Here is a 14,630-nt window from a genome sequence, read left to right as displayed (position 1 = left end):
CGAGACAGGGTTTCTCTGTGGTTTTGGAGCCTGTCCTGGAACTAGCTCTTGTAGACCAGGCTGGTCTCGAACTCACAGAGATCCGCCTGCAATAGGTCCCCTTTCAATATATAAAGATAAGTCTATGAATTCTGTTCCTCTAGAGCAGTAGTTCTCAACTTTCCTACTGCTGTGACCCTTTAATACAGTTCCTCATGCTGTGGTGATCCCCAACCACAAAGTTAGTTTTGTTACTTCTTCTGCTGCTACTTCATAACTGTGATTTTGCTACTGTTAAAAATCGTAATGCAAATATCTGTATTTTCCAATGGTCATTCCAGCCCTAGAGGGGTTGAGACCTACAGGTTGAATGCTCCAGAGAACCCTGATTAATAGCCCTGCATGCATATATGTGCACCACATAAATGCCTGATACCCACAAGGGTCAGAAGCCTGTCAGATTCCCTGGAACTGGAGTTATGGATAGTTGTGAGCCATCACACATGAGCCTGGGTCGTCTACAAGAGCAGTGTTATTTTTATTTTTCTTTTCCAAGACAGGATTTCTCTATGTAGCCCTGACCATCCTGGAACTCACTCTGTAGACTAGACTGGCCTTAAACTCAGAGATCCATTTGCCAGCCTCTGCCTCCTGAGTGCTGGGATTAAGGGCATGCACCGCCACCACCCCACAATAAGTGTAATTAACCAATGAGCCATCTCTCCAGCCCTTAGAACAATTTTTTTATACAGAAAAAAAACCCAAAATGTTTGTGATTTACTTACTTGAGAATAAGCTTTTCCACAGCACTTTCTCCGATAAAACCAGAGTCTCTTAAATCTAAGGTATACTGATTGAAAATTTTTCCAGAATTGAGAAAATTAAATATTTCTTCACCTGGATGATGATCAGGAATAGCATCAATTGTAACTGAAAATTTCTTTAGAAATTCCCTGAAACACAAAGACCATTGAATAGTGAAGAGTTAGGACACAAATGGTTTTGTATTTAAAAACGAAGGCAGTCAGTGGGGCAATAGTGGAGCACACCTGTGATCCCAATACTCCCTAGGGAAAGGCAGGCAGATTTCTGTGAGTTCAAGGCCAGACCGGTCCACAGGACAGCCAAGGCAACACAGAAAAGCCCTGTCTCAAAAAGAATGTTTTGTCCTTCTCTTTAAAGCTCACAGTGAACACCACTGATAAAGATTTATCATGTACCTTGTGGGGTATTTTTAATTTGATTTATTTTTTTGTTTGTCAAGACAGGGTTCTCCTGGAACTCACTCTGTGGATCAGGCTGGCCTCTAACTTAGAACCCAGAGATCTGCCTGCCTCTGCCTCCCAAGTACTGGAACCAAAGGCTTGTACCACCATTGCCTGCATGCCTTGGTTTAAATGCTTGCCTTCCAACAAAACCCAAGTGTATCTCAGCCACTGGGCAGCCAGCCATCAGTGGCCCAGCTGTTTCATAAAAGTCAAATTAAAAAATGATTAATAGGACTAGACGCTTATAGATGGTGTGAAAAGACACTACCTGTGTTCTTCCAAGAGGCCATCCTCATCATCTGTACTGTCCTGGTCACCAATTCTTATAGGAGATTTAATGCCCCGGCCTTGTCTTATGTCTTCCTGTAGCTGTTTCTGCAGTTCATCTAACCTGAAAATTAAAAGAATGTACTAATAAATGATTTATGTTTATTTATTTTTGAGACTGGTTCTCTCCATGTAGTCTTAGAACTCTCTCTATAGATCCGCCTGCTTCTGCCTCCTGAGTGCTGGGAGTGAAAGCATGCACACCAGGCCAGTCTTATGACTTTTTAAAAAAGACAACCAGAGCCGGCACTTGGTCTACAGAGCTAGTTCCAGGACAGTCAAGGGTACACAAAGAAACCCTGTATTGTAAAACCAAGCAAACAAGCAAACAAATGACCACCCCACAAACAAACAAACAAACAAACAAAAACCACAAAAGAAACCCAGATAATTTTAGCTGTTATCTAAAAGTAACCCCAACCAAAAACTCTTACTATATACTCTATTTTAAACAAATTCTGTTAGAATACAGGGTAAATCACATCTCCACAAAACATTATACTATTTTAAAGAATGCTACTTTATGGGTATGTGTTTTGCCTACATGCATGTCTGTGAATCACGTGCACGCAGTGCCCATAGAGGCCAGAAGAGGGTGTTGATCTCCTGGCACTGGAGTCACAAATGGTGAGCCATCATGTGGGTGCTGGGAATCAAACCTGGGTCCTCTGGAAGAGCAACCAATACTCTTTAGTCACTGAGCCATCTTTCTAGCCCCTTGAATATTTCTTTACAGCTAGAAATTTAAGAATGATCTGTCCAAACCAGAGAACAGAAAAAGAAAAATGGTAAATAATGATCAAATTTGATTATCTTCTCTAATCTTTAATACTCATTGACGTCTTGCAGACCAACATCCTGATACAATTAATTAGGCTTTTGTCTTCATCACAGTCATCTTTACCACACCTAACACTGAGCACTTACTATGGCATACTTAAACATGAACTCTTGGTGAGACTAAAGGAAAATAAGCAATCAATAAACTTACTGTTCTATCACAACTGATGGGTCAATCATCACACCAAATGTTACTTCTGTCTTTGGTCTGAGAAAGATATTCCTACTACCATTGTGTCTGCACACGTGTGTACATATCTAGGTCTTGTGATATATCCTAGGCTGGCCTTACCCTTGAGATCTTCCTGCCTCCCTCCACTTACGTGTTATTACTGGGTGTGTAACACCACATGTATCAATGCTTAATTTTAAACATTTCTCTAAATTCAGAGGCAAAAACTTTTAACCTAAATGTCTGAAATTTTTCTATAGTTATTTATATACTTAACAAGTTTGAGACTTGTATATATTAACTTTTATATAATGTAGGCAGTTAAGACTTACTTTTAAAGTGACTTAAAATTGATTTTGAAACTGGGAGTGGTAGCTCATGCCTTTAATCCCAGTCCTTAGATCTGTAAGTTCGAGGCCAATGAGCCATCTCACCTACTCCAGTTGGCTAAACTTTAAATGAAGTTTTATAGGCTCGTTTTATGGTAGTCTTTGAATAAATAAGGCATGTTATTCACACTAGCAATAAGTCTGTAACCAGTCACATAATTTTTAATTTAAAGTTTAATTTATATATGTGTGCCACCCGTGTGTGTTTTTTCATAGAGACCAGAAAAGGGTGTTGGAGTTCCTGAAGGTGGTTGTGAGCTACCAGACATGGGTTTTGAAAAACAAAATCAGTCCCATTGGAAGAGCAGCAAGTATTCTTAGCCAGTGATCCTTATCTCCAGGTCCACTGTTTAAAATTTTTATTTACTTCTTAATTTTTAAAATTGTATTTAAGCCAGACATAGTGGCACATGCCTTTAATCCCAGGATGCAGGAGGCTGTGGCAGGAAGATCTCTCTGTGAGTCTGAGTATATAGTGAATTCCAGGACAGCTAGAAATACATAGTGAGACCCTGTGTCAAAAAACCAAAACCAAACAAACAAAATTACATTTATTTGCATGTGTACATGTGCATGTGTGTATGCATACTAGTTTGTATATAGGCTTGAGGATAACTCAACAGTCAGTCCTCCCCTTTAACCGTAAGTCTCAGGGACTGAAATCTGGATGTCAAGCTCAGCAGCAAGTGCTGTCACTCATTTATTCACTGAGATAGACACTGAACTCATGGCACTCCTCTTGCCTTAGTCTCCCAAGCTCCTGAATTCCAACAACTGCCACTATATTCAGCTGGTCACATAAATTTCATTAGGGAAATTATGACCCTCAATTTTTAGAGGTACATAAAGTGGGCTGCTTATTAACATTTTGAACTATTCCTTCAAAGAGTAACATGATATAGGAATAAACGTACAGTTTATCTTGGTTTCAAATTTTATACTTAAATGTTGGGCATGGTGTACACACCTGTAAACCCAGAATTTGGGCAAACTAGGAGAAGAATCCAAACTTTGTGGCCAGCCGTAGCAACATATGGAGATCATGCCTAAGCAAATAACCCTTCCCCCAACCCAAGAAAACAGTATAAAAAATGCTCGAAATTGGTAAACATGAAAAAAAAGTTTTTTTCAAATTTTATTTCTGCCAGTGGTGGTGGCGGAGGCACACACCATTAATCCCAGCACTCAGGAGGAAGAGGCAGGGGATCGCTGTGAGTTCGAGGCCAGCCTGGTCTACATGAGCTAGTTCCAGGTGAGGTTCCAAAGTCACAGACAGACAGAGAAACCCTGTCTTGGAAAAAAAAAAAGCCAATCACACAATAGATTTAAAATGTCAATCAAAATCATAATGAGAAAACATTCTGTGCCCTTTAAGATGGTTATTATAAAAAGAAAAAAAAGTGAGAGAAAATAGCAAGTGCTGGAGAAGATGTGGAGAAAAGAAATCCTCCTTCACGCTGGCGGGTACGTAAAATGCTGTGGTTGCTCTCCCAAATCCCAATAATCACCTCATGATTCACGAAGTCCACATGTGGGTATAGACCCAAAATATCCGAAAGGAGGTACACACATTATCACAGCATTTTTCCTCCCACAACAGCCAAATAGTGGATACTGCCCAAGTGACCATTCATTAATGGATAAGTGAATAAAATGTGGCATGTATTTAAGACAGACTAGCTAACCTTAAAAAGGAAATTCTAACCCAATCTTCAGTACAAACAAGACATTATGCTAAGTACAATATTCCTGATCTAACAACGAAACTACTAAATAATCTCACATGACATATCCAGAGTAGTCAACTTCATAGAAACAGGAAGAAAGAGAAAAATGGTGGCTTGCCAAAGGCAGGGAGGAAGAGCCGAATGGTAATTGACATGGAGTTTCAGTTGAGAAGACGAAGAACATTCTGGAGCTAGGAGGTGGTGATGTTAGTGTGCTAAACTAAACTGAACGAGGGCTGTGGTGATGGCTGCTGAGTAAGCGCTCACCACACAAGCATCAGGACCTGAGTCTGAATTCTCAGGACCCACATAAAAGCTGGATGCATATGCCAGGCGTGGTACTGCGCATTCTTAATCCCAGAACCCAGTAGGCAGAGGTAAGCAGAATTCTCTAAATTTGAAGGCAGCCAGGGCTACCCAGTGAGACTCTTATCTCAAAAAAAAAATAAAAGAAAAGAAGGGGGGGGCGCGCGCGGCAAAGGATGCATAGCCTAAGTGTCTGCAATCCCAGTGTGCCGACAAGGAGATGGGTGGCGGAGACAGGAGACTCCCTGGAGCTCATGGTCAGCTGGCCTCGCATACAGAGCACTGAGGAGGCTGCCTCAACACTATGGAAGGAGTCGTCAGAGGTTCACACGCAGGCCACAGCAAACACACACTAGCACTTTCACGCGTACACACAATAAAAATAAGTTCTACCTATGCTTTTCCTCAAGGATATCAGTTAAGACACTGTTATAACAAGCAAAAAGGAATTTATAATGATGCAATACAAGGTATACTGTAAAGCCTCTATCTTTTGATATCTCATGAATAAGAGAGCACATCGTATTTCTACAACAGTTGACAGGAGAACTGTAATAAAGGCACTCCTATAAAATGCATGTTAACTTCTAGTTCCCTTGGGATTTCTGGTGCTGGAGCCAGAAGTTAGGGCTTTGCACTTGCTTGACAATCACTTACCACTTGAACTAAATCCCCAGCCCAACATATACTAATTTATCATTTAAGTTAAATAAAGCCAAGCACATAAGCAAAGCAGCTTGTTAAATTTAACAGATTATGATTTTAACCAACCTTTGTGTGTCTTCCATCTCCTTTACAAGACGCTCTAAAGTATTTGTATAAGTTCCACTCTGAGAATATTCCTAAAACAAAAAGAAAGTTTAACAAATACTTTATAACTTATCTTAGTAGAAGAACTGGGATAATAAGTTATTCAAAGTACTAATGACTATTTTCTGTCAGTAACCTGAGTCTGGATGATACCCTTCTTAAAGGAAAAATTTCACCATCATGCTTTAAATCTAGTATTCTGTACTGCAATCTGATTCCAACATCCATTAGGAGGGACCCTGCCTATAAAACCCTGCTAACCTCTGGATCTAAATGCAAACACCCAAGGGCTCTGTGGCGTCCCTGACTTTGGTTCTGCATTCTATTTTAGTGAAATCAAACTACCACTAATTTTTTAGGTGTTACCATGGAATATTATACCTTCCCCACCAAACTTTACAGAAATCTTAAAATTAATACAGTTTACTCCCAAGATAGAATGAAGCACTTTATAAATAAAATTGCACACCACAATTAACAACATTTCTACACTCTACCTTCATTTACAGCAGTGGTCTCCAAAGCAGGGGGTGTGCAAGGTGATCCATTGGGGTGCAGGAAGAAAATAATAGAACTTCTATTTATATGGAACTTCTATAGAAACTCCAGTAGAACTTAATCTATAGTAACTTCTACTTAACTGCCACAGGAACATACTTAACTGTTCTTTTTTCTTCTAAATTCTGTTTTTGTATATACTTTATTTCAAAAGTACACAGTATTATAGTGGTACATGTATAGAATCTATAAGTTACATTTATATTGGCATACATGCTTAAAGTTTCCTTTCAATAAAAAAGTACATGTGATCAAAAAAGTTTGGAGACCACTGATTTACAATAAAATTGAAGATATGGGGAACTCATTTACCAAAAGAGAAAATCATACCCACGTCAGTCTAATGATGAGTTGTAGTAGTAAACACCGAATTTTAAAATAAGTTAATAATCTATCTTCTTTAATTCATCTTTTCCCCGTCAAATGAAGACAAATTATCACAGAACTACTTACTATGTAGTCTGATGACTGGGACCTAAGGCCCTTGGAAAAGGCAGGAGGCTTTCCTGAAGCTGGTGGAGTCTGGTTGAAGTTCAAAGCCATTATTTCTTCCAGCGATTTTAATGTTTCTTCTTCCTCATCACTCTCTAAGTTGTAACCTAAACTTTCTTCATCACTATCAAAATCACCCCTGAATTTCCTTGTCAGTGCACTGCTACCTGCATTAGAATTTCCTGAACTCTCTTTATCTGAAGGTGCTGCAGGGCTTGGGACACGCGGCACAACTTCCAAGGCAGCTGGGGGAGACTCTGTAGGAGGGCTGTACTCTGAATGCAAAGATCCCCCAGAACTTTTCCCTGAAGATTCATTAGAAACAGCCTTAATAGTCTTTGCTTTGTGTTCCTTGTGTTTGGAGGACTCTGCAGAATGCCCAGAATGTTCTTTAGAGGAGGAACGCTCTTTATCTTTTTTAGGAACTGGAAGAGCGCAATTTTTAGCATTTAACGGTACTCGAGAGGAAACAGCACTTGGAACATGGGAAAGTAAAGGTAGTTTTGTCTCTTTTGATGGCACAGAGCCAGCTGTTTTACTTTTCTGAAGGTTGCTAGCTCTTTTAATTGCAGATTTTTCCTGAGGTAAAGGTAAGTGGGGCTTCTGTATTTTAGTCTCTTTGGTACTTGCTGCGTGGACTTGGTCACTATTCCTGGAAGAATGGTGGCCAGAATTTGAAGGTGCCAAGTCTGCAGAAGAACGCTCTGTTTCATCATCAGGTTCCTTGGCTATATCTTCCAAACGCAGAACACCACCTGGTGTCTTCAGTGCAATGTGTCTTATAAACTTTTCCTTCTGATGTGAGGTGTCTGGACGCTTCTCTAGGAAGGACTCTTTTGCTTTTGGTATGATAGACTCTTTTGTGCTTTTCAGATCTGAGTCCACAGAGTTCCTTTTTCTTTTGTCGGAGAGTTTATTCTGCTTAGAGCCTAAAATTAATTTTTGTCACATCAGTGAAAAGCATACTGTTCTGTCTGGCTCAAGCTTATTCACAGAACTCTGATGAAATGTTTAAACTGAAACCATTCACTATGCAAATGTGATGAAGAAAGGTAACTGAAAGGGATGCCCAAGAAATTTAGAGCTAAATGACAGGTACTCAATGTTATTGTTAGTCTATTAAGCTACTATCTTACCAGAAGTATCGCTCCCTAAAACCTAAGACTCTGTACACTGGCACTATGGCAGTAAATGAGGGGATTCTAGAGTACTTCTGCTCAAAGTGGACATTCTTTTCAAGTCCCCAAACCACCTGGTTCTAAAATCAAATACTTCAAAAATAAAAGTATGGGGGTTTTAGATTATAAGCAAATATAGGACTAAAAGACAGATAAATCACTTGGGAGGCAGAGGCAAGGGAATCTCTGAGTTTGAAGTCAGCTTGGTCTACATAGTGCTCCAGGACATCCAAAGCTACAGAGAGAAATCAAACAAACAAACAAATTCTACCTTACATTGTGGTGTATACTTACAATCCCAGCAGTAGGGAGTCTGAGGCCCTGAGGCCGGAGGATCATGAATACAAGGTCAGTCTGGACTAGAAGGGACAGCCCTGTTTTAAAAAACAAAAACATAAAAACACCAAACCAAAAACTAACCCTATAAGTAGACTCATCCAAATATTTCCACCTAGTGATTACCACCAATTTTTATGTCCTTCTAGTTTTCAGTTGCTATGGGTTGTGCTGTGTCTCCCCAACTATGGTCAACTACTGACCTTCACTCAAGGATAAGAACTTAACTGGGAACAGGGTCTTCACAGATATACCCAAATTAAAACAAGGTCGATGAGAAGGATCAGCTTCCTTACTAAAATAGGAAATTTAGACCCAAATACAGGTATGCCAGAGGGAATACACAAGATACCATGTTACTGAGTGATGACATTTTAAATCAAGGAATACTGAAGCCTACAAGCAAACACCAGAAGCTGTTTAGATGTAAAGATGCAGTCTTCCCCGAGAGCAATCAGAGGAAGGCCTTACCAATGCACTGATTTTAGACTTCAACTTTCTAGAACTATAAGGTAACAGTTTTTGCTGTTTGGAGCTATGCAAGCTTGGGTACTTTGTTACAGATGCCTGTGTTCTTTAACAACTACAACCAGAAACACTTCAATAGCTATTTATTTGCTCAACGTTGGAGGTGATTGACTTTAATCCTAGCATTCAGGAGGCAAAGGCAGCTCGAGGCCAGCCTGGTCTATAGAGCATGTTCCTGGACAGCCAGGACTATACAGAAAACTTTGTCTAGAAAAAGCAAAATAAAACAAAAACAATGCAGGAAGAGAAATCAAATGACTAAAAACCAAGGTTGAGGTAGTTAAACAGATTGTCTTTTGTTTGTTTGCCTTGTGGAGACAGGGTTTCTCTGTGTAGCTTTGGAACCTGACCTGGAACTCAGTCTGTAGACCAGGCCTGCCTCTGTTTCCTTGAGATGTTATTTTAGAAAGGCCTCTTCTTTTTTGAAATATCTGGATACTGTTTTAACTTCATACAAAACATTTCAACAGTATACAAGAATGCAAGAATATGCTGCTGTTCATTTGTTCTGGGACAGCAACTCACTGTAGCCCAAGTTAGCCCCAAACTTACAATCCTCTTTCCTCAGCCTACTGAGTGTTAGAATTACAGGTATGTGCCTCTCTCCTAACACCAAAACTATGTTTCTTGATGTAGCCAAGGATTCAGAACACATTGCTAAAACACACTATTAGGAACTCCTGAATAAGGCAGAGAGAAATCAAGACAACAAATTATACAGAATAAATTCAATCACCTTTTTTGAGGTCAGTTCTTAATCAGTATAGTTCAGGCTGGCTACAAGCTCTAGATCCTCATCTCAGCCTCCTGAGGACTTGAACATAAAGATATGTGCCACCATACCTAGCTTGGAATAATATTCTTCTGGGATGTAATTTTATAAAACTCTTATTATCTGAGACATTTAATTCTAGAAAGGGAAATGATATTTGAATAATTTTATTTTCAAACTTACTTAGAAATTCTGTTTAAATCTGATGCTACCTACCTGAAAGCTCCCATGAGTCTGAAGATGATCTTTTTCTTGAGAGATGTCCGTTTTCCTATGAGGAAGTAAAAAATATGAACTTACATTTGAACAGACTTCTAGACCAATAAAGCAAGCATCTATACTCAGAGGTAGTTTTTTTTTTGTTGGTTTTTTTTTTTAAAGAACTTTAAAGATCTTAAATAAGGGTATGGGCTAGTGATGTAGCTCAATGGTACAGTGCTTGTCCAGAGACAGAAGGCCCAAATGCAATACCAAATACACACACACACTGCCATCTGTATCATAAAATATGCTAAAAAAAAAAATCACAAAAATGAAGTTCATGTTTCATAAGTTAACAGTAATTTATACTCATAATTCAAAAATCAATACAATAGTTGAAAACTATTAGTTTATGGAGCAAATATTATATCTACTCATCATTAGCAACATTTATAGTAAATGCACAATCTCATTGCAAAGAGGCCTCTGAATTTACATTATCTTCTAGTAATACACAATGCTAACCAAGATTTCTTTTTATTCACTCCTGGAATGTTAGTTATGTCTGATTTATCTGATTTGAAGTTTTCATAGCAGCTTATCAACTGCACTTCTACACAATGTTGGGAACTGCAGGGTTCTTATATACTTGTGGGCAAGCACTGAACCAGAGCTGCATTCCTAGTTCTAAATTGTTTTTGTTTCTGAGCAAGGATTAGGTTACAAAGACCAGCGTAGTTGATTTTCTAGGGAAGAGTGGAAAGCTCTGATGCTAATCTGAGTCTATATTCTCAAAAGAAAAATGGTAAGAACTAAAAAAATACATGTAGTTTTCTAAGTCATCAACTATGTTTCTAAGACCCATGCCCAATCAAAGACTTATTTATGGGGCTGGAGAGATAGCTCAGCAGTTATGAATTTTTGTCCTCTTGTAGGACTTGAGTTCTTATCATCCACATCAGGCAGCTCACAACCATCAGTAACTACAACTCCAAGGGATCTGATGGCTTCTTTTGGCCTCTATGGGTACCTTCACATACAGGTTTAAATAAAATGATAAAGATTTATATATATCTGGAACAGTGATTCTTCAACTTCTGGAGTGCATCAGTTATCCTGATGGCTTTAGAACCAAGAACTGATGGGCTCCAACTCCACTGTTTCTCTAAGCAGAGACTGCATTTCTGACAAATTCCCAACTGCTGCTAGTGCTACTACTGCTCCGAGAACATTTTAAGAACCAATGCTCTAAACTGTTTCTTGTTCTTTTATATTTGCCATTCCTTCAGTACCTACTTTTGGAAATCTTAACTTAAAAAAAAAAAAGAAAAAAGACTATACTTGCCTGAATGTTTACTTTCCACTAGAAATGATCTTTGCTCCTAGTCTGAAAAAATTGGGTAAAGAAATTTACTGAATTCAATGTAGGGGAGCTGGAGGAAACCTAATGAATTCAGTGTCAGACCAAATTATGTACTGCACTTCCTTAAATGTTACGGATTATTACGTATTTTAGACTTAGGATCTAACCCAGTAATTATTGTACATACCAGATTTGACAGGTTACTCTTCCCAGGTACAGCATCATTCTGTTTGCTGTGCTCATGCCTTGGCTTACATTTTTTCCCTATGTTAGAGGATTTTAAGGATGTTTCTGAGAAAGAATTTTCCGAGTTGATTCTCTGCTCCATTTGTTCCTTTCTCAACTTCTTCTGCTCTCGTTCTCGGCAGTAAGAAGCTAATGACAACTGGAACCGAGCTCCCAGGGGGCTTTCTCCTGGGTGGTGCCGGGGCAGACTGCTTCTGCTGCTAACACTTCTGGAGCTGTTCTTGAAGATGTCACCTTCTGTCTCTTGGGCCTGCTTTCTGGAGTCTTCATTGGTCTTTCCTCGATCTCTCTCATTCTTCTCCCTGTTACTTTCATGAATGAACAGTGACTTCCTTCTCTCTGGAGACCGGTGTTTTTTCTTTCGTGCCTTCATCTCTTTGGACAATCGATAAGAGGAAGGAGCATACACACCTGCTCCTTTAAGTAAGTATTTGGAGCCTACTGACATACAAGGCTGACGTGACTCATGTACACCATGATCTTTGTGGTGCTCTTTACCATCTTTCATGAAAGCTTCTAAAATAGGACTTTCTTCTGATGACATTCTTTTGGGTTTGGGCTTTTTTGGTGATGATAATTTCCTTTCAAATTGTTCTGTCCCATTGATGGATTCTCCATTTCCTCCATATTTGATGTTTGATTTTTGTTGAGAATCCAACATATGTTTGTCTAAAACAGCCACAATTAAAACACATACAAACTGTATGTTATTAAAAATAAACTAATGTTTCTATTACTATTTAACTATCAATTTATAAATTATTGAAGCTACTAAAAAATTCAAGCCAATTAATATTTGGGTAATAAAATACATTTTGGAAGAGAGAGAAATTAAGAAATAGATTTACCTTTTATGAAGTTTACATTCATGAATCCCTTCTGCTACCTCATCTAACCTCCCTATGGCTCCATTTGTGAGCTACTGTATTAGAGAATAAAAATAATATAAACATTGGGAAGCAGAAGCAGACAGATCTATGAGTTCGAGGCCAGCCTGGTCTACAGAGTGAGTTCCAGGACAGCCAGATCTACACAGAGAAACTCTGTCTTGGGAAAAAATTTTAAAAAAACAAAACAAAACAAAAACACTATAAACTGAATTATTTTAAATGTTAAAAATGCATAACAAATGGCTCAATGTTTATCGCATCTTCATTAAAACTGTACAATTTCCAATTCTGAAGAGTATAATCAAAGTTTGGAGGCCCTCTTCACCTCTAAAACAACCCATCAGAAATACATTAACAACATGCATACCTTGTTTTGAAGCTGGCTTGAAGAAATCTATGATTGATTGTTTCCTGAAAACAAAAGCACAACTAATATGGCATCACAAAATCAAGTATTAAAACATAAATACTTTAGATTAAGTGGTGAATGTTAGATTTACATAATACCAGCTGGATTCCACTCTGTGATGTAACTAATCAGGTTCTGACAATAGTAATCATACTTTGCTAAGCCATAAGAAAGTTGAAAATATAACCAATTTTCTCTGTTTATATATACAACTGAGACAATGAAATCAAGGATACTAAAATGGCAAAACTGCAGTCTAAATCTAGGGAAGTGGTGAGAAATGGTGATAGATCATAAACCTTCACAAACTCTTGCAGCAGGAGCAGAGTAACAGATGGGAGAAACAACACCTAGGTTGATTCTAGGGAAGTAGTTGAAAGGAATGTGCAAGGCAAAAGCAGAAAGAATCATTTGAGTCTAAACTAAGCAACAGCAAAAACTAGAATGAGCCACACTGTGTTTCAAATGTTTTTTTCTTTTTCTAAATCTAAGATTCCTTAAGATTAGCCAGCAGCAGTGGAACACACCTTTAATCCCAGCACTCAGGAGACAGAGGCAGGTGTATTTGTTTGAGATCAGGCTGGTCTATGTAGTGAATTTTAGGCCAGTGGGAGCTACATAGTGAGACCTTCTCTCAGGGAGCACCACCCACACACAAACCAAAAAAACCATATAAACAAAAACACAAAAGAGTTCAAGGGGCTGAAGAGATGGCTCAGTGTTTAAGACCCTGCTGTTCTTGCAGAGAAGTGGTTTGGTTGTTCACAAATGTCTGACTCCAGCTCCAGGGTATGTGACACCCTCTTCTGGTCTCCTCAGGCACCAGGCACACACATGGTGCAGATATACATGCAGCCAAAACACACATACACATAAAATAAGTAAAATATTAATAAAACTCTTAAGCATTTTTTTAAAAACAGCATACTACCCAACTAAAATAAAAAACAGGGATGTGAAAGTTAACAGGAAAAAAATCTAAAACCAAACTGGTTTAATAATTTTTATGGGTTACTGTGCCCTAACATGGGCACACAGCAATTATTACCAAAACCTAAACTCTGACTTACTCTTGCACACTGAGCTGTTAGCTTATAAAAGGTGATATTACATGTATAGGAAAATTGAGTAAATAACTTACTGAGGGGCTGGAAAGGCTCAGCAGTTAAGAGTACTGACTGCTCTTCCAAAGGACCTGGGTTCAATTTCGAGCACCCACATGGCAGTTACAACTGTCTGTAACTCCAGTTCCAGGGGATCTGACACCCTCACACAGACATACATGCAGGCAAAACATCAATGAACATGAAATAAAGTAAATAAGTTATAAAAAATTTATAAAATGTATCCATTTTGCTGATAGCCAGCAGCAGTAGGCTACCAGCGTTGTCTCCTCTGTGGATGAACTTGATTACTCAGTGAATGAGCAATCCAAATCCAAGGCTGATGTCCTTTTCTATCTTTTCATAGTAATGATGCTATGCGCATCATTACTGGCTTACTTAAGACTCGAAAGTATGTTGATAGAATCTAAATGGTTCTGACTGAAAGCTAAGTTACAGGCTAAAGGAGAATATATACATTTGTTTATAGAAAGTAAATTACATTAGGTGAATTAACTCCACCACCGAGTAAAGGAAGAAATGCTAGTCTGCAAAGGGAAGACAAGTGATACCCTATTATTGGTAGCTGGAAAGGTGGAAAAGAATCCATAAACAGCTAATGCAAATCAAAATAATACTACTAGTGGGCTGGAGAGATGGCTCAGTGGTTAAGAGCATTGCCTGCTCTTCCAAAGGTCCTGAGTTCAATTCCCAGCAACCACATGGTGGCTCACAA

General features: G+C 38.7%; 1 protein-coding gene across 3 annotated transcripts in view; it reads right to left on the bottom strand.

Annotated features, from left to right (window-relative positions):
* Window positions 1-14,630, bottom strand: part of Slf2 (SMC5-SMC6 complex localization factor 2) — a 51,317-nt gene that overhangs the window by 33,770 nt on the left and 2,917 nt on the right. The window contains exons 1-8 of one of the 3 annotated variants that reach the window (XM_026781214.1): window positions 12,750-12,785; window positions 12,341-12,414; window positions 11,434-12,161; window positions 9,899-9,953; window positions 6,830-7,797; window positions 5,780-5,850; window positions 1,516-1,638; window positions 765-932 (exon numbers count right to left, since the gene is read on the bottom strand). In XM_026781214.1, the coding sequence (XP_026637015.1) occupies window positions 765-932; window positions 1,516-1,638; window positions 5,780-5,850; window positions 6,830-7,797; window positions 9,899-9,953; window positions 11,434-12,161; window positions 12,341-12,362 (2,135 nt within the window). In that variant the 5' untranslated portion in view covers window positions 12,363-12,414; window positions 12,750-12,785. Of the gene's footprint in view, window positions 1-764; window positions 933-1,515; window positions 1,639-5,779; window positions 5,851-6,315; window positions 6,393-6,829; window positions 7,798-9,898; window positions 9,954-11,433; window positions 12,162-12,340; window positions 12,415-12,749; window positions 12,794-14,630 lie in introns of those variants that run through there. The other 2 variants (XM_005352347.3, XM_026781215.1) reach the window with 2 other exon arrangements.

This window comes from Microtus ochrogaster, chromosome 8 (genome assembly GCF_000317375.1).
Source record: "Microtus ochrogaster isolate Prairie Vole_2 chromosome 8, MicOch1.0, whole genome shotgun sequence".
Lineage (NCBI taxonomy): Eukaryota > Metazoa > Chordata > Mammalia > Rodentia > Cricetidae > Microtus > Microtus ochrogaster.
The sequence above is the reverse complement of the archived record's forward strand: the minus strand, read 5'-3'. Positions and strand labels throughout refer to the sequence as shown.